This window comes from Copadichromis virginalis, linkage group LG16 (genome assembly GCF_057382275.1).
Source record: "Copadichromis virginalis isolate Kocher_CV1m ecotype Utaka linkage group LG16, C_Virginalis_male_GT1.1, whole genome shotgun sequence".
Taxonomy (NCBI): Eukaryota; Metazoa; Chordata; class Actinopteri; order Cichliformes; family Cichlidae; genus Copadichromis; species Copadichromis virginalis.
The window spans coordinates 30,372,237-30,397,643 of record NC_140633.1 but is presented as its reverse complement, the minus strand read 5'-3'; the positions used below and the strand labels follow the sequence as shown (position 1 = coordinate 30,397,643).

The window sequence follows — 25,407 nt, the reverse complement described above, 5'->3', positions numbered from 1 at the left end:
TGAGAAGGTGGAGCTATTGTACCTCAAACTCGAGAGATGAGGACGAGTTTAGAAAGCAGCTCTTAAGGTGTAAAAAGGAACAAATTATGTTCTGCTCTAGACGATTTATTTTACTTTTATCGTCCGAGGTGTCTCTTGCCTCGTTTCTATGTTATGGCTGAGTATATATAGCATGACAGAAGTATGTGTGGAGACTCATCTGAGCGGGGGGAGGGGAGATCAACCATAAGAAGTCAGCAGAGAGAGAGAGAGCGAGGGTGGGGGGCAGAGAGGAATGCGGGCAGCTGGTTTGTGTCTGTCAATGCAACACAGAGGGCCTACAGTACTGGACTACACACACGCACATACACACACATACACACACACTGTGATGAAAGAACGATTTATTTGGACCAACAGAGTGTGTGCTCGGACCGTGGTAGGCAGCAGGAAGCTCACTGGCTGACATCTCAACTACTACTCGGACAAAAACTACAGATTATGTGGCCATAAAAATCGGAGCCATTCACATGTATAGAAATAAGAGTGAAATTCGGTCAAATGAAATACAGTCAGTGCGAGAATGGTTCGGTGTAAAAATGTACTATAAGTTATAAACCCTGGGCAGGTCTTGTTTATATAGCGTCACTCTTGCCATTACTCTAAACGGCTGGGAACACAAACATACTGTACAGCGCAGTTAAAAAGCATTAAGACAGTGACAGCTTTCTTCTTCAGTGTTTGGGTTTGGAAATCTGAACTCTGATTTGAATGAAAACAATGGGGTTCGGCTTCAAATGTTTATTGTTCAACTTTAAACCATTATTAGTCACCTTTTTTTGTCCTATAAATCACAATGACACTCTCATTTACCAACTTGTAAATATGTGTCTTTATTTAAATATGCTGGGGACGTCATTGGTTTTGTAGGTATTTGGTGATACATTTAAATACTGGACAAACTACAGGGCGGGGTCACCAAAGTTATTCTTATTCATGTTGCAGGGGCTTAAATGTGTGTACAAAAATTCACGGTAATCCATCCAACAGTTGTTGAGACTTGGCTCTTAAAGCCACAAATGTCAGCTTCATGATGGTGCCAGAGGAAAATGTGGAGCTCCCCACAGTCAGCAGGATTCTTCATCTGTCAGTTAAGACTGTTTGTAAAATATTCACTCATAATCCTTCTACTGCATGTTGGGATATTTTAGACTGGACCATAGTAATGGACCACCACACTAAACACATGTTGAAAACAAATCTGATGATTAAACATATAAGAGCACATTTAATCATCAATATTATGAATGATTTGGCTGATGAAGTCACAGGGGCACTTCAGTAATCAATGCCAGATGAGTCTAAGTGACCCAGTGCAAGTCTTCATGGAGCCTGGAGATAGGAAAATGTCACTGAGCCTGCAGGTTTGAGATATGACACTGACACCATCTGCCAGATGGCAGAGGGGTAAACAGTTTGTTCATTGGGTGGCATAGATCATCATATGGGCCTTCCACTCTGACAACGAATGTGGTGTCAAAAATGACAGGGTGCTCTCTGCCAGTGGTTTGCTCTACTGTTCTGGAGAGTCTTGTGGTTGTGAGCACAGTGTTGCCAAATCAGGAGTTAAAAGATTTTGGAGCATAGCTGGGTACATGCAACACTTTGTCTTTAAAAGAAGCATTTTAACCATGTCTGCATGAACAGTCCCGTCAGGACACCAAAGATAGTCAGACTTCTAACCCTCCCAGCAGGGATGTGGTGTCTCCTGCAGCTTCCTGTAGTCCACTATCATCTCTTTGGTCTTGTTGATGTTGAGTTGGGGGGTTTTGTTGTCATTACACCTACTCACTGGCCCTTGGAAAACAGTCTTAAGTCCACATCACTCACTGTCAGTGGTGAGGAGGTGGGGTTGGGTTTTTTCTCAGCACTCAAGCCCTTTTTCCTTCAGGAAGTCAAAGATCCAGGTGCACGGCGAGGTGCAAAGCCCGAAGCCTGTGACTTCAGAGCTGTTTTCACAAATGCACTAACGCCCTGAGCTTCCAATACAAAGACATGCATGTTAGGTTAACTGGTGATTTTAAGCTGGATGTAGGTGTGGACAGACAGATAAAGAGCTTAAAATGAATACAATAAAGTACTGTATGAATGTCTGTGAGGAAAAGCAAAACAAAAATAGACTCCTTACTTCATTGTTCAGTTTCAGTTTAGTTAGGTTTCGTTAACAAAGCTATGTGATTAGAAAGACCCACCGTTTAGCTTATAAAAGAAAGTCAAAATAGTTAACAGTGTAAAGGGTCGCGTTTAAACCCAAAGTCATATATTTTTCCTGAAGACAACAAAATAATTTTAATGATTAAACCTGGCAAGATGGTGACAGAAGAATAAATTAAAAATATATATATAATTTGCAAATCTTCACCCCATATTTTATTAACGGCAAAAATATATCAAATGTTTAAACTAAGAGATTTTACCAAAAACATTTAAACTAGCTTATTTTGAATTTGATGACACAGAGACAACAAAAGCCTGGAAAAGAAAGTAGTACTAAAGAAAAACAGCTGGAGGAACATTTTGCAACTAATTAGATTAACTGGCTGCTGGTCAGTAACATGACTGACCAGCGAAAAAAGACCATCCTAGAGACACAGATTTCCTGAGAAGTAAAAATGGGGAGAGGTTCACCAGTCTGCAAAATACAAATTTTGAAACTATTTCAGAATAATGTTCCTCAACATTAAATTGTGAAGACTTTAAATATCTCGTCATCTGCAGTACAAAAGCAGCGAGAATCCTCTATCAGACAAGAATGGGACAACATTCCTCTGCCAAAAGTCCAGCAGCTGATCTCATCAGCTCACAGACATTTATGGAGCGTTGTTAAAAGAAGGGACGCTACACAGGTGTTTTTTTTTCTTAAATTGGTGCATTTTCTCATTTTAACCAGATGTTAAGTTTTTGAATGTTGTAATCATTAAAATATGGATTTATGAGATTTGCAAATCATTGCATTCTGTTTGTATTTAGATTGTTGTTGGTGTTGAACAGCCACCTACCAAAATAAGCATTCAGCTAGCCAACCTTACAGCTAAGCTGAGAGAGTATGCCATTAAGTTTTAAAACCTGTCACGCTGTCACTAAAATAATCCTCTCACCAGCGGTCATCATTTTTGGAAAGGATAATTCTGCAGAGTATTTCAAATGTACCACTCAAAACCACTACATTTGGGGTGAGCTTCCTCTTCCCCTGCTGTCTCTTTACAACGTCTGTGTGATGTCACATTGCACTCCTGCAGATAGGAGCATGTGCGATGAATTCACCCTGAGCCAGAATGCGTGCAGTGTGAGGCCTCCCGCTTACTCCGCTTAGACAGCACTCGTGTCTAAATCAAATATAGTATTTTCAGTGGTGTCTGAAGTGGGCTATTTCATACTGTGTGCTAGATGTGAGAAAGAGCAGCTGTGGAAAATTATCCTTACTTTACTATCCTCACATTGTCTAGGGATCAGATGTGAACACAGCCCAAAACTGCATAAATCAGTTCATTGCAGTTAGCTGGGGATTCTACCCTAGAATAGAATCACTTTTACATTTTGCCATCACAAGATCTGACAAATCTGTCAATCTGTATGTCAAAACAGTGGCATCTGATAGTATGATCACTCCACCGACAGACATTTGAACTGGTTTAACTAGTTTGAACTGCAAAAATGGAGACACAATCAGCCCTTCAAAAGGCACAGTGGGAGAAACTTGCATAGCAGTGGTCCAGTGTGTGTTCACCTTGAATAGGTATGTTAAATACTGGCCCCGTTGAATTTGAAAGCTGCCTCAGCATGTGCATTCCCAAAGCACTGATACCATCACAGTCCATTATGTTAGCTCTTTCTGCTCGTGGTTGAATGTAAACTACAACAGAGCTGCACTTTAAGCAAGTGAAGTAAAGTAAAGCCTTGAGAACTTAGGATAAGAACCACGTCATGAGTTAAGCATGTAGCAGAGTTCTGTCGAAGCAGTCTAGGTGCAAAAACACCAGTTGAGCAAATCCAGGTTATGCAATGCTGCACTCACTTTTTCTAACTTGTTGTCAGTGCACTTAATACTGATCGCATTGTCGACAAAATACCACAAAGGTCAATAAATCCACACAAAAGCCATGCAACAACACTGAGAAAATATACCCAGACTACAGACAGCTTTAAGTGAAGCATACATGGAAACAGACAGCAACATTAAATTAAGCGTCACAGCAACAGTACATGTCTCCCTGACAGCTGTTGTTATACTGGGTTGAGATTAAATTAAGTAGCCTGTTAGATCTCTGTTATTTAAGTGAGTATACACAATTGTCCTGGCTCTTTACTTACCCTCCCCCACAGAACACACACACACACGCGCACACACACGCGCACACAAAAGTCTTGGAGGTGACGTGCTAATTGATGCAAAGTAATGGAGGAGGTGAATCACAATGGTTGCCCCACTAAGCTTCACACAGAGCTCTTTTCCAGCTTGTGTGGCTTGTATTACTGAAGTTCTCTGCTCTAAAAGTGTGTTTTTGGCTGATGAAGAGAAATAAACCAAAATGAGAGGAAAAGGGGGAAATTATAGGAGCTGAAAGAGGGAGACGGGTACTTGGTAGAGTAACAGGATTAAGACGGGGGAGGCCTCCTGTGGGTTTGAGGTCCTGACACCCAGCTGTGTTCATCACCTTGCTCTGCGAGGAACACACACACACATGCACACACTGCTGCGGTCATCACTCAGTGGGAGTTTGACCTGAGCCAGATGGTCACCGCTCTCTCTTTTTATTGCTCTCTTTTTCTGTCATGTCCACACTAAACCAACGTTTTTCACACCAAAAAAAATGGGAGTGTTGTCAATACACGTTCCAGAGTGGAGGCTTTTTATACCACTAGTCTTGCATTATAGTGTGAAACAATTAAACAAGGCCAAATTAAGGATCTATAAATAACATGCTCATTGTGAAACCTAGGGATTTAACAGCCAGAGAATACAAACTCTAACTGCAAGTAACAATATTATGTCTGGGTTCTGAAACAAAGTAAAATATTTTATTTTAGCATTTTGCTCAAAATTTCATAATTATACCATTTAATTTAATTATAATTATAAGTAATTGTATCGCAGTTTGGGGGCTTTTTTCACTCATGCACTCAAATATTTTCCACCATTGTGCTGCCAGTTGGAGCCAGTTTGGTGTCTTTTGAGAAGCAGCAGGTTTGAGAACTGATACTACGTAATGTTACGAGCAAAACTTCTTCTTCTATAGAAAGAAAAGTTATCTGCCAGGTGTCTATGACTTTCATGCATTAACCCTTTGGCAATTTTAACGTGACATGCTGATGACAGGTTTTTGGCCTTGGCATCAGTTTTTGTTTGGCTGGGCTCACACTGTGTCGGTCCATGCAGATGTATCCAGCGGCGAAAGAGTGCATGACAGATTAAAGGCATTCAAATTAATTCATATTATTATTTTTGTTGGCAACAAACACACTGAGGGATAATTAAATCTATTTACTTAAATTTGCTCAGCTTTAAAATTACATAATATATTTTTTACTGTGAAACTTTAAAAACTGATTCTTCAAATGCTTTTTCAAAACATTCTTTGTATAAAGCCTGTGATCACTGCAGTGGTTCATTTACTTTATTTTATGTTGTTTCTAAAAATGATTGTGTAAAATTTTAGCTCATGAGCTCTGATTATCACTTAATCTGACATCTCTTCAGGGTGAGATTGTATAGATCTGTATGGTGTTTGACGCTGTCTCCCTCTGCTGTCTCCTCGTTCCTCCCACTGACCTTACAGCTCTGGCTGCAAGAAAAAATGTTTCCATTCATATTTTCAAATCAAGTCAAACAATCATCATTTTGCATTTTTTATAAATAATTTTGTGTCCTTTATCCAAGGATTTTCAGTCAGACAGTAGGCAAAATGCATATTAATGGTGGATGCATAGGCTCCAGACTATTTTGGACAATTGCTTTACATTTTTAAGTCTAAGAGACTGCATAATCAACTCTCAATTGTAATGGAAATTGTAAAATCTGACATTTCGGCAGTTTCCTTCAATTAAATTTACAGTTTTATTTATCCAGCATCAAATCACAACAACAGTCAACTCAAGGTGCTTTATATTGTAAGGTAGACCCTATAATAATCCATACAGACAAAAAACCCAACAATCATATGACCTCCTATGAGCAAGCATTGTGGCAAAAGCGGGAAGGAAAAACTCCCTTTTAACAGGAAGTTCTAAAATCACATGTTAAGCCATCTGACAGATAAAGCTTGGTCATGCAACAGAACAATGATTCAAAAGCAGTATATCTACAACATGTGGCTGAAAAAGAAAGGAATCAAAGTGCTGACCCACTCAAAGTTCAGATCAACCACACTGCAATGGTGTGACCCTAAGAGAGCTGTGTGTATAAGAAGATCTGCAAACTCAATGAACCTAAATGACACTGCAAAGAAGAGTGGGCCAAAATTCTTCCACAATGATGTAAGAGACTTTTAAAGTCGTAGAGAAAATGATTACTCCAAGTTAATGCTGATAGAGGCGGCTCTATGAGCTACAGCTACTGAATCATGGTGTGTGCTTAGTTTTTCAAAGGACATTCACAAGGTGTAGCATTCAGATTACTCTAGGAATCAACTGATATTGATCTAAGGTAAACAAAGTACTCATCAAAACAGTTAATGTTACTATATTCTCACATTTTGATGCTTTTAGTACTCCAAATTAAGACAGAGAGGGAAACGGCTATATTATCTTCTTTTTAGATGTGTGAAGGTCTTTGTTTAGTTTTTATTTTCTTAATCATAAAGTTCACCAGGTTCCCACAGTTACAGTTAACATGAAGTCACAGTAACAGGTCTGTATTTTTCTATATGAGAACATGTTTAAATTGATCTAGTGCATGTTATACTGAAGATCTTCACAGCGTATCTGATGAAGATATTTTATATGTTATTTTTCATGAGGTCAAACTTCTTCCATCCAAGCCAGCCCGTCGGTAAACTTGTATGTGTGTGTGTGTGTGTGTGTGTGTGTGTGTGTGTGTGTGTGTGTGTGTGTGTGTGTGTGTGTGTGTGTGCGTGTGCACAGATCATGCCAAATTACCCACTGCCTAAAATATTCTTTATCAAGCTCCAGACATGTGTTTTCAATGTTCTTTAAATATACTGCCTACAAACACACACACGCACAGCACTTCCAGTGCCAGATAGTTAAAACGAAACCCCTCCCATGTTGTCTCTGAAACAAAGTTCAATTTATCCTTGAAAAAAACATTTACACAACTTAACTTTAGGAGATTCACCTGTTGAGGAAACACCAGAGCAGCAGTCAAATCATTTCAACCTAAAATCTGCATTTTAATACTAGATGTCAACTAGATTTACATTTTACTTTCTGAAAAAGATCCTCTAAAAAACAAACTACAGTGTCAAAGAGAGAATAAACAGAGAATAAATGTGAAAGAACGCTTTTTATAATATGTTTAAAATTTACATTAAACATGACCGGTGTTACCTGATTTTCCCTAAGACTGCTGTGTGTGTGTGTGTGTGTGTGTGTGTGTGTGTGTGTGTGTGTGTGTGTGTGTGTGTGTGTGTGTGTGTGTGTGTGTGTGTTTGTGTGTGTGTATGTTACTTACTCCTCACGACATTGCGGTCAGTAAAACTCGCCTTTCTTGCTGTGTTTCTGTGGCCTGGCTGCAACCCTGCATGGTTCTACCCACATACACACACACACGTGCACAAACACATACAAACACACACACATACAGCTTCTGCAGTCTTGTAAACCCAGGTTGTGTTGTTTCCAGCAGCAGTAATATTTTATGAGGGTTTGGTGAGGGAATTACAGGCTGCTCGGGTCACGAAATCAGGTTACCGACTGTTTGTCAGTGATGTGAACAGATTTTGTGTTTGAAATTACAGGTTACATAGATTTACATGAACTACAACCAGACATTTTATTAGGTACACCTTGCTAGGATGTGGGTGTAACCACTCTTCCCTTCACAACTGCCTTTATTCTTGATGGCACAGGTTCAAAAAGGTGCTGGAACCATTCCTCACAGATTTTGATCCATATTGACATGGCAGCATAAATAAGTTGTTAAGGTGGTTGTGTGCAAAGAAACCAGTGATACAAGCCAGGATGAATCCACGCTTTCATGTTTTTTACAACAAATTTTGAACCTACCATCTGAATGTTGTAGCAGAAGTTGAGGCTCATCAGATCAAGTAACATTTTCACAAACTTTTGCCCAATTCTGGTGAGCCTGTGCAAATTGAAGCCACAGTTTCCTGTTCTTAGCTGACAGGAGTGGCACCCAGTGTGGTCTTCTGCTGCTGTAGCCCATTAGCTTCAAGGTTCAGCATATTATGTGGTTTCTCTCAGGGAACTGCCGCTCAGTGGATACTTTCTCTTTTTCAGACCATTCTATGGAAACCCTAGAGATGGTTGTGTGGGTGAAACCCAGCAGATCAGCAGTTTCTGTAATAATAAGATCCAGCCTGCCTGGCATCAACGACCATGCCACATTCAAAGTGACTTAAATCTTCATTCTTACCAATTCGTCACCATGTCTGTGTTCCTAAATCTACTAAGCTGCTACCATTTGGTTGGCTGATTGCATATTTATGTCTGGTGACTGTACTTGCAAGCACCTTTGCCGTCCTCAGTATTTTCTTGTGTGATAAGTGCAGCCTCCATTTATACTAAAAGTACTGCATCCTTGCTTTCACGAGTTAGCTTGCCACGTTTCCCTTTTCTTCTGATCAACCAGAGATTCTTCTACTTTGTTCAGAGTTTGAGAATTACAACAATGTAAACTTGTTCAGGAAAAGATTGCAGTAATTTTGTCACACCGTTTTAGATTAACATTGGAAAAGACATTGATTTTAAAAGTTTGATGTCATGAAAAACAGCGATTTCCAAACAGAAGCCATTTTAATTTAACAAGATTTAAGATTTACCTTAATGGTAAGAGGCTCATTCATTAACTTTAAAGATGAATGTTAGCAAATTGTGTCCTTAAAGCACTTTTTTGCCATTTATTAAGCACTTAGCTTAGCTATGTGAAATCCAGACTTTTAAAAAATTATTTTTAGGCAAATATTGATGAGAAAAAGAGCTATACTATTATTCGGCTACGCATGAACTTGAAGTAATCCGGTCCCATGGTGATGACTTGACGAGCATATGAAATCATGAGAACAGCAGCGACTTGAGCAATGTGTCTCCTTAGATGAGCTAGATTTCACAGCAGTGAGACGTTTGTGTGATGGAAACTGAAAATTAGACTGCCAACAAAAAGCGCACATCAGAAGCTACTGCCAGCAGCTGTGATCCTTTAATGTCTCATGTTCAGCTCCAAGAAGGCAAAATATTAGATTTTCTCCCTCTGAATTCACTGCCCTTTCTTCCTTTCTTCCCCCTGTTTTATGAGAGGCTGTAAAAGTCTGAGCCAAAACCTGCTGGATGCTTTTATATAGAAAACACTAAAAAGGCAAACGAGAGCTGATCACGAACATGGCTGAAAGGAAAGGAAAGGAAGGAAGGAAAGGAAAGGGTGTTATGCTACTTAAATTGTTTATAAAAAAAAAGTGTCTACAGCTAAAAATGATTGAGCACTGTTTTGAGTATTCGTAACAGACTTCTTATGACTCATCATGCTAGGATTTTAAAAAAAAACGTAGCTATGAAGATCCCCGTGGAAAGGAAAGGAAAGGAAAGCAAAGGAAATGAAAGGAAGGAAAGGGAAGGGAAAAGCCACAATTAAGCGATTAGGTCACTCGTATGCGTCACAGTGTTTTAAAGTAACACGCTGGCAACACTGTTGCCTGTGAGTGTAAGTGAGAAAGGGAGGCATGCTGTTACATAGCCTACAAGTTGAAAGTTTTAAAATACAAACACAAAACACCACAGTTAAGTTAAGGATTTGTTACAGAATGACTCGTGAGGAACCACAGTTGTGAAGCAACATATTTGTCATAAATTCTGTATGAGGGGTTTTAAATGAACTGAAGGAAAGGCTCAAAAAAGCCTCCTCTGGAGGGCACTGCATCAAACAGGATTGAGGTACAATACAAACAGATACTGTGTAACAAATGACCACTTACCAAAACAAATGTGTAATTTTAATTTAGCTAAAGCATGGGGTTATTCCAGGTGATTGTAAATATGCAGCTTGCAGTAAAGTTGTACCTCCAGTTGAGAGGTTGATGTATTTGCAGCTCAAAGACCTCTGTTTTTTGAAAGCCCACATGAGGAGCAACACAGAGCATTGAGGCCTGCACTTACATCCATATGCATTAGTCTTGCTATTTAATTATATTAAATTCACCCGAGGAACAACTTATAGTTATCTTTTTTGATCAGTTTTTGGAATCGCGTCATCAGACCTGAACATTAATTGTTTTCCAACAGCCTCTTCATGCAGTTAGATGGCTAAAACTTATTCTGTTGTATGTTTAGGTGATGTGTCGCACCTAAATGTGCCTGATGTGTTTTATAATCAAATGTTGTATTTTTCTTTGATAAATATGCCACTTTAATCTAGACATCCTGTGTTTGCATTCTTTCAATAGTACCGCTTCCCCTTGCAAAACTGCTTTCATGGTTGGTGTTCATGTTTTTAACCTATAATGGCACTAATTGCCATCATATCCGTGTTCTATATTTTCCCAGTGTTTATTCCAGGAAACTATTTAAAAGGGACAAGAGCATTTCCAGGATTCTTTAATTTGGGATGGCATGGCAAAAACAAGGCAGGGGAAATCCACAGGAAACCAGAAAAATGTAACCAGACATTAAAAAGCAGAGTAGAAATACTACACAACACAAGAGTTTAAAAATTATATGGAATAGCTGTTTTACAAAGTGGTGAAAGAAATATTTACACTCTTGAGTAGCCTAATAATAGAAAAAAAAAACTAGCATCAAACTATTCCTAAAGTAAAATCATACGTTATCCAGAGTCATCTATATTATATATCATGAGACTATAAGTATTGATTCATTATTATGAATTATTTTGCACCTGATATGATTATAATTGTTTATACACTCCTGGTATCTATAATACATCAAATCCTTTTCTTATTCACTCACCCAGTTCAGGGTCTTAGGAAGCCTCGCACCTATCCAGTTGTTGTCTCAAGAGGAGAAGTACATCCTGGACAGATTTTCAGTCTACCAACAGGGACAACAATGAGAAACAGACATCTATTTAACCATTTACATCTAAAGGCAATTTTGAAATCACCAACTAAGCTAACATGCATGTCTTTGGACTGTGGGCAGAGAGAACCCATGCAAACACAGGGAGACTCCACACAGACTTCCCTGTGTAACCTAGCATTATATCATATACACATAATAGAGTTAGAGGTAGATTTACTAATGCACTGCACCAGAACAAACTGGATTTTAGTGCAAAAAAAGTACTATTTTTAAAGAGAGCGAAGTGACGAGATTGCGTGTAAGATCTGATCCTGTTGCAAGTTGAGTTTCACTGTCTCAAAGTGCAAAATATAAGAAGGAAAATATTTAAATCAAGAGTACAAACTGGTTTACTAATGTCAGCAACAAGCAACTTACTGCTAATTGTCCTAATATAAATGCTGAAAAAAGCATGTCCTACCTGAACTTGATATTATACCTGCGATGTCATGGTCCTGGGCCATGTTGGCCCAGTATTCTTAGTTTTCATGTATTTCTGTATTTTGTTCCTTATTTAGGCCATGTTTCCTGAGTTGCCCTGGTGTGTTGTTCCCCAAGTGTGTTCCCTTCGTGACTCTTACCCCCTGTGTGCCCCTCTGTGTATTCATGAGCCCTCGTCTCTCTTTGTGTTTATTCTGTTTTCCCCAGCCCGTTATGTCTGTGTTTTCCCCGTGCTCTCTCTCCTCCTGTCTGAACCTCTGTACTTCCTGTTTTACTTTGCCCATCTCCCGTCAGTGTGGTGTTCACTCCTGCCGTGTCTTGTTATGATTATCAGTGTCACCTGTGTTCCCCGTGTGCTCCCACTTCCCTCGTTAACCCTCCGTGTATTTATGTCTGCGTCTCCCTCAGTTCTGTGTCGCGTTCTCCCTCATGTTGTGTGTGTTCTTCCCTGTGTTTCTTGGCGAGCTTTGTATTTAGTTTTCCCAGTTTAGTTTTGTATTTCCTACGTTCTGCCTCTCCAGCATTAAAGCTGTAATTTTTGAGTTCATCCCCGTGTCTGTGAGTTTTGCATTTTGGGTCCTCCTCCTGCCTGCCACACAGCGATCCATGACATGCGATAAGAAAATAGTACAGCTTTTTGAAACACCCGTAAAACTAACCACACCTATTGGAACTATTTGGGGATCATGCTCACATGCTATTTTATTCTGTTTAGCAACTCTGGCCCTTATTCTATTATCTTAAAGCGTTAGTTACTTAGCATGTCATTTGATTATCAATCAAGTACACAGGAAGAAAAAAAATGCTGTTTGATGGGAGCTTTTTCATTTCTATCCATCCAGCATGCAGATAACTGAAGACCTTTTTGTTAACACAAGTTATAACATAATTCTAATGTAATTACTGAATTTAGTGCATTAACGAATTACCGTCCATCCCTAGTCTGTTTGAAAATGTAAGCAGTAAAAGTAAAAGCTTGTCAGAAAAAACAAATACTCAAAGTGCAAATACCTGAATATTCAATATAAATGCTTCCAGTTAAGAGAACTGGTTATACATCAGGTGGGACCAGTAGCAACCCAAGCCCAGATTCTAGACATGCCTAGGCAACTCAATAGTGGAGGGCCCAGAGTGCCAAAATGAATTAAAGAATTAAAGAATTAATTATATATTTAATAATTAATTAAATAGCTATTCATTTAATTTAAAAGATTTAATAAAATACTTGTTTACTTATTTAACATTTCAATGAATTGATGTCACGTTTAATTAATTATTTAATCTGTATTTCTATAATTCATTTTGGCACTCATGAGTCTCCACATAAAACAGATAACTGGATTTGAAAAAGATGATACGCCATTCAGACTGCATTCTGGAAACAGAGCTACAGTAGACCCTATTTTTCTTTCTGTATACTAGAGCTTCTTTCGCGTGCTGCAGCAACAGGTGAGTCGCCGCTGTAAAGTTTGTCCCTGCACGGATGCCATCGCAGAGTTTCCTCCCAACAACAACCACACCACTTCTGCTTTCACTGCGCTGCACTGATTTGAATAAATAACAATCGAAAAAGAAATGCCGTAGCTCGGTGCCCCTCCTGTGGCACCTGGACACAGTTCCGGATTTATTCACAGTGACCGGAGCACAAATCTCCGCAGCCTTCCGCCGACTTCAAACGGGCGCTCGGTGAGTTTAGTTAGCTTCTTTAGCAGCTGTAGCATCGAGCTAGCCAACTTCTTTATTCGCTTTTCTCTCGTATTGTTAGATAGTGTAGGAAATTCTGTCAGGGGAATAAAAAAAAAAAAATGAAGATGATCACAGTTGTTTCTGTCTTTACTCTGTGACAGAAGAAGCATGGCTGTCAGTCTGTGAAAGTAAACAGCTTCCGAGATTAGATAGCTATTAGACAGATTAGATATGGGTTTTGTTGCCGCCACTGTTTTGTAAATAGAGCTAAAAAACAAACAAACAAACAAACAAACACGTAGTCATATTAAACTGACCTTTAATGTAAAAGCATCGATTTTAGTTAACGATGATCACATTACAACGTTGTAATGTGTTTGTATTTCGTATATAAGTGATTTAATCGCCGTGAAGAACCAAAGGTGAAATGTTTGGCAAATTTTGAGAAAGAAATTACTAAGAAGTCGAGCTAAAGTTAATGTTAAAAGCAGAGTTACTTATGTTCATAAGTCACCGTCACATTTTTTAAAATATAATATTAAGAGGCTCTCTCTTTTAATATAAAAGTGGGGGATTTCGCGCAGAATTTGGATGAAAATGTGTTTGTCCATAATAGGCATTAATAACTGTAATACCATTCACCTGATCTGGACTGTTTTAAAGAATATTATGTCCTCTGGATATCAGAAGCTGTAAATATAATATCATTGCTCTACCTGCCAAACTGTGCTTTTTACAGACCTCCACAAGTTCTGTCAGAGATCAGACATCCAACTATTTTAGGGACTCAAAGCATGGGTCATTGTATGTTAGCTTGAGCTTCACTCCCGAGAGTCCATAGTGATAGAGCCATATTACCAGATACCAGATATACCCATAAAAGTGCAAAGCAGCCAGCTCAGGTAGTTTTCTTTAGGACTTTATTATCTAGAAAATGGCAATGATGATAGAACATAATAAATAGGATGGATATAGGGCATGTTCTGTTTGCCCATCAATCTTTTTATGCTTATCCAGTTTGTGGCTGTGGGGGGGCTGGAGTCCCCATTGTCATAGGGGAACAACCTTCTCATGGCTACCACATAGACTCAGTCAGCAAATCTTGGCTGGCCTAATGAGGCCTAATGAAACAGGTGCCTTTCTCTTTACTCTGGATTCACTCAGTGGATTCAAACCAAGGACCTTCTTTCTGTGAGGCTACAATGATTAATATTTAAAAGTTAACTTTTAAAGACAAAGTGTCAAGGACAGGATACTTTAAGCATGTCAGTACTCTGAGACCACAGTAAAGGAACCTGGATAAACTGTGATTACATCAAAAACATCAAGTCTGTTAACAACCTGATCAATGGAAACTATGTTTACATCAAAGAGTATATCTCCTGTAAACTGAAGAACAGGATTTATGTGATACATGATCTATGTAAATATCGCTTCCTTCACCATGTCACTTTTCATGTAATAAAGTGATGTATTAGGGTACAGGGTGCTGCACAAGAGGCTGAAAATCAGTGTTAATGTTTTCTAATATATTTTACCCTGTTCTGTGTTACAGATTTGGTTATTGTCCCTTTATGTGCAGCCACATAAAGGGCCATAAACAAAAAATAAATTAAAAACTTACACCTGAATAGTGGACAATTGTAAATAAATGCCTTGGAAAACAGCTCTTGACCACATTTCAGTCATATGCAAACATTGGGACAAATGTTATTGCATGTTATTACATCTGAACCAGAGAAAACCAACTGACATAATGACTTAAGTGTTTTTGGTACATGCCAGAGTTGCATCAAGTGATAAACTGAATGTGTCTTTGTGGTTGTTGTACCAAATAAGCCCCTGGAGCCTGATAAACCAACGAGGCACTGCAGCAGGACAGAGGATTCACTTTGTTCCTATCAGCTGAGTCATTCAGAGGGAAAACAAAGAAGAGCTTTGAAGAAATGAACATACAAGTGTCATAAGTGTACTGAGGAATGGGGAGCCTGAAGTGATGGAGATTCCAGAGGCAAGGTAAGCACATAGGAGCGCTTTCAGCAGACCTTGGCTTTATAATCTCTGAGAAACTTGTTTTAAGTGGAAACATGTTGAACATAAAAGCAAGATCCTTTATACCTTTAGCCTTCATTTAATCTTGGACAATCTCTCAAGCAGTGTGTTAAACTTTTATTTATGTACATTAAAACACAAAGTTCATACCATTAATCTAAGAGAAACTGCTTTGCAACTTACAAGTTTTTTTGTGTGTTTTATTAAGCTCTCATTAGCTCCATATATTCACAAATGGGCATATATCGACATTCACAAATACAGAAATATAAACAAGCATGCTCTTCTCATAGGGATATTGAAAGTCATAGAAGAGAACATAAGAAAAAATCACTGTTGGTGGACATTTACTCAAAAACAATAACAATTAAAGTTTAATTAAACCTTACTTATTGAACCTTTTCTGTTCAGTAAATAAGTATTCCAGTAAACATTAGTTCTTCTATAATTTCATTTCCACTACAGCTCAAGCGAAACTTTTATGCTAATGGTTATAACTACAGTACTGTGCAAAAGTCTTGAGTCATTCCTCATTTCTTTATATTAATTAAATAAAATTTTATTGAGTGACTGTGTCTTCTTTTGAACTGAGAGAATTGCTCTTCAATTTTCTCATCTGATTCTGATATTTCTGATAATAGAGGAAAACAAGCTCTGAACAAGGTTTTACTGATGATTACAGGCATCAACATTCATAACTGTAAGTAAATGATGGGCATCCTTGTTTTCTGATGCTGTCTATTATTATAGACTACCTAAATTAAAATGTAGAAATGAAAAATTAAATTAATTTAACCTTGTAACTTTTTCAGAAGCTGCACACTATTGTTACAGACTAAACAATATTTTTTACCTGGGATGTTTTTAACCAGCTCCTCAAAGCCCTGCTCTTCCACCCTGTAAACCACACCAGTAATTTCCATCCATCATTTCCTCTTCCTGTCTCATGGAGTGTAGCTAGTGATTCCTCCAATGTTTTTGTAGAGTCAAATAAAGAAACTGGAACAAATGATGTGTTTTGTGCCAGGCTGCTTGTAATAGAGTATATAAAGATAGAAATTTAAGAATTGCTTCTTTGGCAAGTTTCACTGTTATGTGTTTACCCTAACCATGGTTCATCTCTTGAGTTAGGTGCCTTTTTAATACTTTAGTGATTCATAGGGTAAGTTTAACAACCAAACCAAATAAGCATTAATCTTAAAATGGCCGGATACAGGGACTGGAATGACCAAAGAAAAAGAATTCAGAGATCTCCAGAAAGCTTGAAGAACTATTGCTTAAGACTACTTTAAAAAATGTAGAAGTCTGACTTATTGAAAGCAAAATATGAAGAAATGAGGGGTTATTCAAAAGTTTCCCACAGTGGTGTGTGCATTTCATAATCACACAGAAAATACACATTACCAGAAGTACATTTTTTAATAATGTGAGAGTTTTGGTTTGGTTTTGTACTGTATAAAAAGAATAGTCAGAGCTTCTAGGTCTGAAAAGTAATGCCAGTGCTGAAGTGCCTTAAAGCTGATGGTGAGCAGGGGGAGATACCTTTGTCTGTGCTCCCTTGACCGTGCCCTCAGTAAATACAATCTTGATCAATTTAGAGTTTCAGTCAGTAAATTCCACTGTTATTGAATACTACATGATGTCTATTTTGTGAATTATGTTCCCCATTAAAGTGCAGAGAAACAATAAATTCTATTGTAACATACTCAGAAATCCTGTATCTGTAACATTTTCAGCTTTGATTACATACAAACAGGAATATCAGAACCTTACTAGGTGTGCCTATACTCAGTTGTTTATTTATTGTTTATTGGTACAGGAACATGTGTATATATCATAAACACGTGCCACATGCCACAAGTTCTATACCCTAAGCTAATTTTTAGTCCCAATCCTGTCATATATTTGTGTCTAGTTCAGTATGAGGGCTGTGTAAGCTGCACAGACTTGTTCGCCGGCAGACATTGAGCAAATAATTATTGTTTGACAGATGGATGTGATGGAATATAATCCATCTGTCACTCAAAGTTGTGTCACTAAACCACATCTAATCTCTGCAGTAGTGGTTTCCAGGTGCAGAATTTGGAGAATCTGTTCAGGTTGATCACATCTGAATGCACAGACTTATTAAGACTTGCTTATTTAATCTTTCACGCTTCATTGCAGCCTCGCAGATGAGCAGGCTCCCACATCTCCAGACCGAGGACTCCTCCATGTTTGGCATTCAGCGGGCCACAGCAGGCAGCTCTGTCCAGATAGGGTGCTGCTGTCCAGGCCCGTGCTGCAGGTCTCCCTGGGGGAACACCACGGCCTCCTGCTCGCACAGGGTAAGTTTGATTGTAGTAAAGAAGGCCCCACTTTCATTTATGCTTCATCACTGCATTTCTTCTCAGATGTTACTGTCTTTCAGGTGGTCAGGTGTATTCATTTGGAGAGCTTTTATGGAGGGATCTGAGCGTCCCCGTGTCTGCTCCGGTGCCAGAGGTCTCTCTGCTGGGAAAGACGGTGGTCCGTGTGGCTGCTGGCGGCTTCCACTGCGGTGCACTGAGCGAGCAGGGTAGCGTCTACATGTGGGGGGAGAATACTGCAGGACAGTGTGGGCAAACAGAGAAGGGTACAGTCACAAACATCACCGGTTAGTTAACACCTTTCTTCTGAATGTTCCTAACTTTTACCCTTGTGTTCAGCCTCTGCTCTCCATTGTAACTTCCCTCCTTCCTCACTACCTCCGTCAGCTTCTTTCTCGCTTATCTTTTACTTCTGTTCTTTGTCAGAGATTCAACACTTTCTTTTCTCATTACTTTTATCCATTGTTGTGAAACTTCCATTTTCTGTCAGTGCTTCCTCCCATTTTTTGCAACATGGTTTATTTTTTTATTTACGTTCTTTATAAATGCTGATATTAATTTACCAGCTACGTGTTTATGAGGCCTTAAAACTGATTTTTAAAGCACCAATGGTGATAGTAGATATGAGGTTGACAAATAAAAACTTGTTAAATTAGATGAAACAGTTAAAAAGAGGCATTTATTTACTTCTATGTCAGGCTTAATATGATTTAAATGAAACAGAAACTTACCCCACAGTTCCAGAGCCTTGTCCTGTCATCGTGGTGGACGGTGAGGTCGTTCCTCCAGTGGTGGTTCGAATTGTGGACCTTGCCTGTGGACGGGAACACAGCCTGGCTCTGTCAGCTCAGAACGAGCTGTGGGCGTGGGGTAGTGGCTGCCAACTCGGCCTGGTCACCAACACCTTCCCTGTGGGGAAACCACAGAAGGTAATACTACAACTCTTTTCCTGTTATAGATATGAATGAAGATTTAAAAAACCTTCCCTGTTAAATGTAGTTGTAAGTTGTTAATGAATTAAATGACATGAAGTACTGCTGTAGCAATAGTTAAACAAGTGTCACTACTAATTTATTTATACAGCTCATACAAATATCACAAAACAGGAAAATAGGTGCTCGAGTGTAAATGGTTAAACCGTTTTCTCAGTACATGTTAATAATATTAGACATTTTAAAGTATTAGTTAATTTATGAAATGGTTCATTTACTCTTGTGTTCTTTATCCTCTGTGTCCAAAGGTGGAACACTTGGCAGGCAGACATGTGATTCAGGTAAAATCTAATTTCATTGCCATGTTAAACCTCCAAAGCTGTGATGTTCTGTTTTAGCTTTACTGGCTGTATTTCTTCCTGCAGGTGGCCTGCGGTGCATACCACAGCCTGGCTCTTGTCCGCAGGTTACCTCCTCAGGACTATAATACCCAGCATGCCCCTAAGAAGAAGGAGCGAGGCCAGTCACCCCACTACTCGGTGACAGAAAGGGAGGAGCTCTCAGCAGTTGAGGATTCTCATTACTGCCCACTCGGAGTGGAGTTAACTGAAGTGATGAAAGGAGAGGTAAATAAAAATACAAACAGGAATAAGTAAAAGAACAATAATGAAAAGGGGACTACACAAATTGTAAAATAACTGCCAGTACTTACAACAGTAGAGCAAATTATTGTGAATACTCTAGAATAAGATGAATGCAGCTATTAATTCCATATAGGAGTTTTAAGTACAGGAGAAACGCATTTTGAAGTCTTTAAAAACAAATGTGAGCACTTTACAATTATCACAATCTCAAGCCAAAATATAATTTTTGTTCAGCTTTTTTCTATAACTGTCTTGGAGCATCAATATTAAAGGATACATCACAGTTTCTGTCGAAAAATGTAGAGAAAAAGAAACAAGCATCAGTGCCCTGTATGTTTAAATTCTGATAATACACGGGGTGAACTTTAAAGAGTCACACCATCATGTGGCATGGGTGGTCAAAACAAGTTCTAGCATATGAAAGCTCTTCTTTATAACTACATTTTAATTTGAGGCTCATCTTCTATCTGTGATTCTTTCTGTGTCCAAATCCGCTAATTTTGACCAGGTCAAGTGGGAAGCATGGAATAAAACTCTAAACAGTGAGAGTTATTCTGGCATACATTCCACAAGTATACTGATGTTCAGTTTTACTTGTGTAATGAGGCCAAAAAGGATATGGTTGTAGGTAATTTCTTGAATTTTATTTATTTATTTTTTGTAAAAAAATGTAAAAAAATAAAAAAATAAAAATGTAGCTTTAAAAAAAAAGGTACGGCACAGCTAATCAGAGCTGCCAGTCAGGAAGTGTGAAGGAAACTGACCGGTCATAAAAAGGCCACTTCCTCCCTCCCTTGCAGCAGAGTTATTTGAATGGGTCACTACTGAATGTGTCACCACCTAACACACTGTTGGTCGCTATTGGTGACATGTAAATGACCAACAGTGTGTTAGGCGGTGCAATCATGATGTTTTATCGCATTAGTGAGTGTATATAAAGCCTCAACATCCTGTTAATCTGAATAATGTCCAGTTCCAACATTTTACAGGTGTGTAATTGTTGAAAATTGACTAAAAACAAGTAATTTACATAATCAGGAACCATAGCTTTCTCAACAATGTGTGATACCCCTTGTCATTTTGTGTTCACAGACGTCTTTCCAAGTTCGAGGACCCAGACGAAGGCTCCGGGCTGGAGCAACATCAGCAAGCAGCAGTCCTGGTTCTGATGACAGCAAATCTAACACTAAACAGTACGTTACTACATAACTCACTTAATTTTAAAAATAATTCCTAACTCTCATAGTTGTCTTTCCTTGCCTTTCCTCCACTGGAAAACTTTAGCCCAACCCTTGAATCTCAGGGTCAAACTGACAGTGTAACAGAGACTGACGGCAGCCCAAAAGTGCACTTGCTGTCAGGCTGGAGAACCAACAAGAACTTCTCTGAAGACCTGGAGTTGCAAAATCTCCTTGAGGAACTCTCTGATCAGTCATTAGATAAACAAGACACTGACTCACTGAGCAGCCACACCTCAGGTTTGTGATATTCGTCTCTTCGATGTTTTGAAATTTATCATTTAATGTAACAATTAATATAATTGACTGTTTTTCTCTTCTTGATTCATCCTTCACTCATTCCTTTGTTTTCAATTGCTGTTTTTTGCTGCTTTCTGTAATGTTTTCTCTTCTCTTATCTGTTCTATCCAGACGACAGCTGCATTTCCTCAACTCCTTCCTCTGACCTGCTGACTTCCAGTTACAAAGATGACTTAAATACAAAGAGACAAATGCACAAGTAAGACTGTGTTTCAAAACCGTGTCCCAGAACTGCAAAGCATGAATAATAATCGTCGACTAATGCAGATACACGCCCTGCCAGGATGTCTGTTATCTTCAGGGTATTAGCAGCTTAACATTTGACCTTCTGTTCCACAGTAACAGTGGACTGTCTGGGTCACACTCCTCTTCCCCAGTGTGTCTGAATGAAGTTCGACTCTGTCTGGAGAAGGAAAAGCCGTCCCTGCAGGGACTGAAGAGCTCTAGTCTCACAAACATACACCAGAAGGGGAAAACGGCAACGAGCAGGAGAAGCTCGCTTCCTGGAACACCCACCCACGGTAGGAATGATAGGGTGTGAACAGCTTAACTGTACATTTGGGAAATGAGCTTATTTACTTTACTTTCAAGAGTGAGATGAGAAGATTCCCCAAACTCAAAATATGGAGCCAGGAGACTGTTAGCATAGCTTTTCATCAAGACACTGAGAAGCTATTAACAAAAAAACAGACACACCATTTGATTCTGTGTAAAACCACAGCTGTTAGTTTTTTGCATCTGTACTTGTATTTGAAATGAACAAACAAGAGGTAATTCCTGTAGTTCTAGCTTTGGAACTACAGGAACTGCTGTTAGGATTGTGTTTGATTATGAATTTTAACTTTTTACATTAGTAATTAGTGAAATATAGCAGTATGGACTGAACACGTTTATACGCTATCTGGCACTTTTGTCGATTACCTGCAACAGAACACACAGCGCAGTTCCTGCCTGTGTTTGCATTTCACTTTGACGCATTTAAGACCAACATATCTTTTAAAACTTGAGCTTATGTGTTCAATAAACTGATAAGTCAATCAAGGTTATTCTTGCTTTCTGAATATATCTTTTTTCATTATTAAAGCATTTCTCAATCTCTATAAAAAATGACATTCAAGTAGCCTGAAAATGTCATTTGGTCTCACCAATAAGTTGAGAAATCTCTCTGTACATCTACCTGTTTTGTGCTTATCTTGACAACTGCTTGTCCAGTCCAGTCAGTGTTGGCCCTTGCATTACTGGGGACATGTGTAAGTGCTTTGCAGAGTATGAGATTATTTGGGTTATCCGTTCTCATACTTTGGGTCACTTTCATTTACAAGTGGCCCTCTGCCTGATCCACTCTGTGTACGGGGAGGAGGGGCAAAGAAAGTTTTCACAGGACTGTTTGCAGCCATCTTAAAAATTAAGGGCACTTCATGATTCAGTAGCTTGTAAAACCTCCTTTAGGAGCAATAACTTGAAGTAACTATTTTCTGTATGACTGGATCAGTCTCTCACATCATTGTGGAGGAATTTTGGACCGCTCTTCATGAACGCAATATTTTAACATGCTAACTGAGGCCTAACTTATCTGAGCATTGCATAGTCTGACCTTTGGGTGAATTCCTTGGGACGTCCACTCATGGGAAGATTGTGGGATTGTGTTAACACACAACTGAATGCTCCAGACCAGAAAATTGCCAAAACTTCTGCATTTGTAGAGGTGGTGACAGCTGCTGATGATCAGTTTATCACATACATTCGATGAGCAGCACCCACACAATTTCTAATTTTGTTTGGCTGTCTTTGTGAAGATATAATAATGCATTACTAATCATCTTACTTTTAATATTACCTTTAAGTTTAATCATCACTAGTAAGTGCCACACTCTCGCGTAACCTAATTCAACCAAGTCTTTAGCCCTCAACTCTTGAAAGAACTTTGTGAGAATTTTATTGTAATAAGTCATGAAATGTTGTAAAGCTTGCTGGACATCTAATTTTACATTTGGTGTCCTGTAATAAATTACCTCCTTTGTTTTGTTTGGATCAGAGGATCTTAGGAAAGCTGTTTTGGAATATGATAAGAATATTTTAACAGGCATTTTATCAGATTTTAATTAAAACGTTACCTTCTAGCCTCTATTAAAACAACACAATCGAGATGAATGGATTATTGTGCCACATACTTTTGCTTCTCCAATTTCACTACCTGATAGAATAAGAAGTAAACCCGCAATGGGTTTATTTCAGTTCACTTTTTCATGTTGCATTTTCAGTGGAATTAGACCTAGAGTTCTTCATTTTTTTAGGATTCAAGTTTACACAGTTTTCCCATTTTAGCAAACACCTTATACTCTCTCTATATAACTCTATCCCAATACTAGTACTGGTAATTTCTGATGACTGTGCTAATGATTTCAAATAACTTTACTTAATAAGGGTTGTATGAAATACATTGATTGTGCCATACAAGGGCCGGCAGACTCTCAGTTTCTGGTTTTCCAGGAGTTTCAGGAGCGTAAAAATGAAAGTGTCTCGTCAGCCGACGCAGAAATGAAAACCACGTTGACATTTTAGGTTTTTGCTGAAAAGCCTTGTTTAAAAAAATAATAATATATTAGATATATTGAATAGCAGAATGTTTTTATTGATGTTGTGACTTTCTGCTCTGTGCCTGCTTATCCTGGTTCAACAGCTTGACTCAGCTCCCGGTTAGTTTAAGTATTTTGTAGGTACAAGGTGGCACATGTTGATTCCAGTGAAGTAGTGAAGCTCTGTGAGTCGTTAGGGTGTGTTCATGCAAACCCTTGTGGGTGCGGTTTGTTTGCGTTTGCTCATGTAGCATGGTCAATAACACTGCACTGAACTCTGATGCAGTTTGTTTGCAGAGAAGACATAAACACTGAATTTTCTGAATTAATGACATCTCTTAAAATCTCAGAAGAGCCACGAAAGTTTGTTTTCACAAGCAATAACGATCCCCTTCCTTAGTTTATGCTCAAAATATTGGGAGATACTGGCGTCTTTATCTGTTGAGTCGCCCCTTGGCCAGTCTGAATTCATTTTCAATGGATCATCCTGAAGCTATGTTGATTCAGCTGATTGTGGGAAACACTGCAGATTGTATTCTGTAGCAATAACATTCATATTACTCAAAGATTGCTCAAGTCCATCTAGGCTTTTTTAGGATTTCAAGATCATTCTGAAACATTGACAAAAAACATTTTGTACTAGAGTTATGTAATTTTAATGAAAAACTCAATTTACAATATAGATAAATGCTCAAATATGACAATTATGTGAGGATTCAGTTATTTGAATGTCCTCACCTAGTGTATTTTTTCTTTTATTCAGTCAATGCTTTCTTATTCTGTGATTTGCTGGTGTGGTAGTCTTAATGTAACGACAAACCATCATATTGAATCCCAAGCATCTTTTATACATGGACTACTCTCTGCAAAGCAGGTTCCCCCACAGGGACATTAAAGTTTTACTCTACTCTGCTCGTGTATTTTTCCGTTAGGGTCTCCTCGGAGGCGACACCCTTGTGCTTGCAGGCCGTCCTCAGCTGGTGGGGCTCCGGCTGGAGCACCAGAGGAGGCAGAAGATGGCCTGCCATTTCTGGAGACAGAGATTTGGAGCTGGGGCCGTGGCTCTGAGGGACAACTTGGTCATGGAGATCAGCTCGCCAGGTGGGGACCAAAAATAAAGTGTAACAGTGATATTTAAAATTAAAATGTCTATATTGTATTTACGATATGTCTATGATGATGTAATAAGCATAATTATTATTTAAAGGTGAATTGAACAGAATTACATTAAAAGACAATTAGATACAACCTTTTGGGATGAAATGCTCAATTGAATTAGTTGGAAATGTGTAAAGAAAGAAATTATAACCACAAGATTCGAGTGAACTGTGTTTGTGTGTCCAGACTCCAGCCTCTATGCATCAAGTCTTTAACAGGTGAAGAAGTGATCAAAGTTGCTGCAGGCTCACACCATTCACTGGCTCTCACTGCTCAGTGCCAGGTAACAAAAACGGCACACACTTAGCATGATTAGACAAACAGGTGCCATTTCTAAGTACCCCCTTTGACATTAAATGCTCCCAAGCTCTGGAGACCTTACCCTACTAAATATTGCTACTTGTACTTGCATGCTGAGATGAGCTTAACATTTCTGTATGTTTTAATGAGAAGTCCAGAAAGATGAGTTATGCTTTAACAAAATGCTAATAGACATCCTAATTAAACATCAACATTTGTGACTCAATCTTAAAAATAAGATGTAATTAACTGTCTTATGATACTTTAATCATGTTATTTTTCAAGGTCTCAAGTTTCAAGCATTACTTGTATGTAAGTGCATGCTCACCCCCTATTTCATCTCTTCTGTGCTGTAGGTGTACTCATGGGGCAGCAACATGTGTGGACAACTCGGCCACGTGAACAGCCCCGTCACTGTCCCTCAGCAGGCGAAGGTACAGAAATCTCATCCCATTTTTTAAAATTTAATTCACACATTTCACACT

At 38.7% G+C, this 25,407-nt stretch overlaps 1 protein-coding gene across 2 annotated transcripts in view; it reads left to right on the top strand.

Annotated features, from left to right (window-relative positions):
- Positions 1–13,175: 13,175 nt before the first annotated feature.
- The window catches only part of LOC146691058 (alsin-like), a 33,420-nt gene continuing 21,188 nt past the window's right edge, over positions 13,176–25,407 (top strand). For both annotated transcript variants that reach the window (XM_085434365.1, XM_085434364.1), the window contains exons 1-14: positions 13,176–13,374; positions 15,214–15,390; positions 17,593–17,753; positions 17,837–18,061; positions 18,513–18,703; positions 19,015–19,047; positions 19,132–19,332; positions 20,443–20,543; positions 20,635–20,828; positions 21,000–21,087; positions 21,228–21,409; positions 24,397–24,565; positions 24,809–24,905; positions 25,279–25,356. In XM_085434365.1, coding sequence (XP_085290491.1) covers positions 15,371–15,390; positions 17,593–17,753; positions 17,837–18,061; positions 18,513–18,703; positions 19,015–19,047; positions 19,132–19,332; positions 20,443–20,543; positions 20,635–20,828; positions 21,000–21,087; positions 21,228–21,409; positions 24,397–24,565; positions 24,809–24,905; positions 25,279–25,356 — 1,740 coding nt within the window. In that variant the 5' untranslated portion in view covers positions 13,176–13,374; positions 15,214–15,370. The remainder of the gene's footprint in view (positions 13,375–15,213; positions 15,391–17,592; positions 17,754–17,836; positions 18,062–18,512; positions 18,704–19,014; positions 19,048–19,131; positions 19,333–20,442; positions 20,544–20,634; positions 20,829–20,999; positions 21,088–21,227; positions 21,410–24,396; positions 24,566–24,808; positions 24,906–25,278; positions 25,357–25,407) is intronic.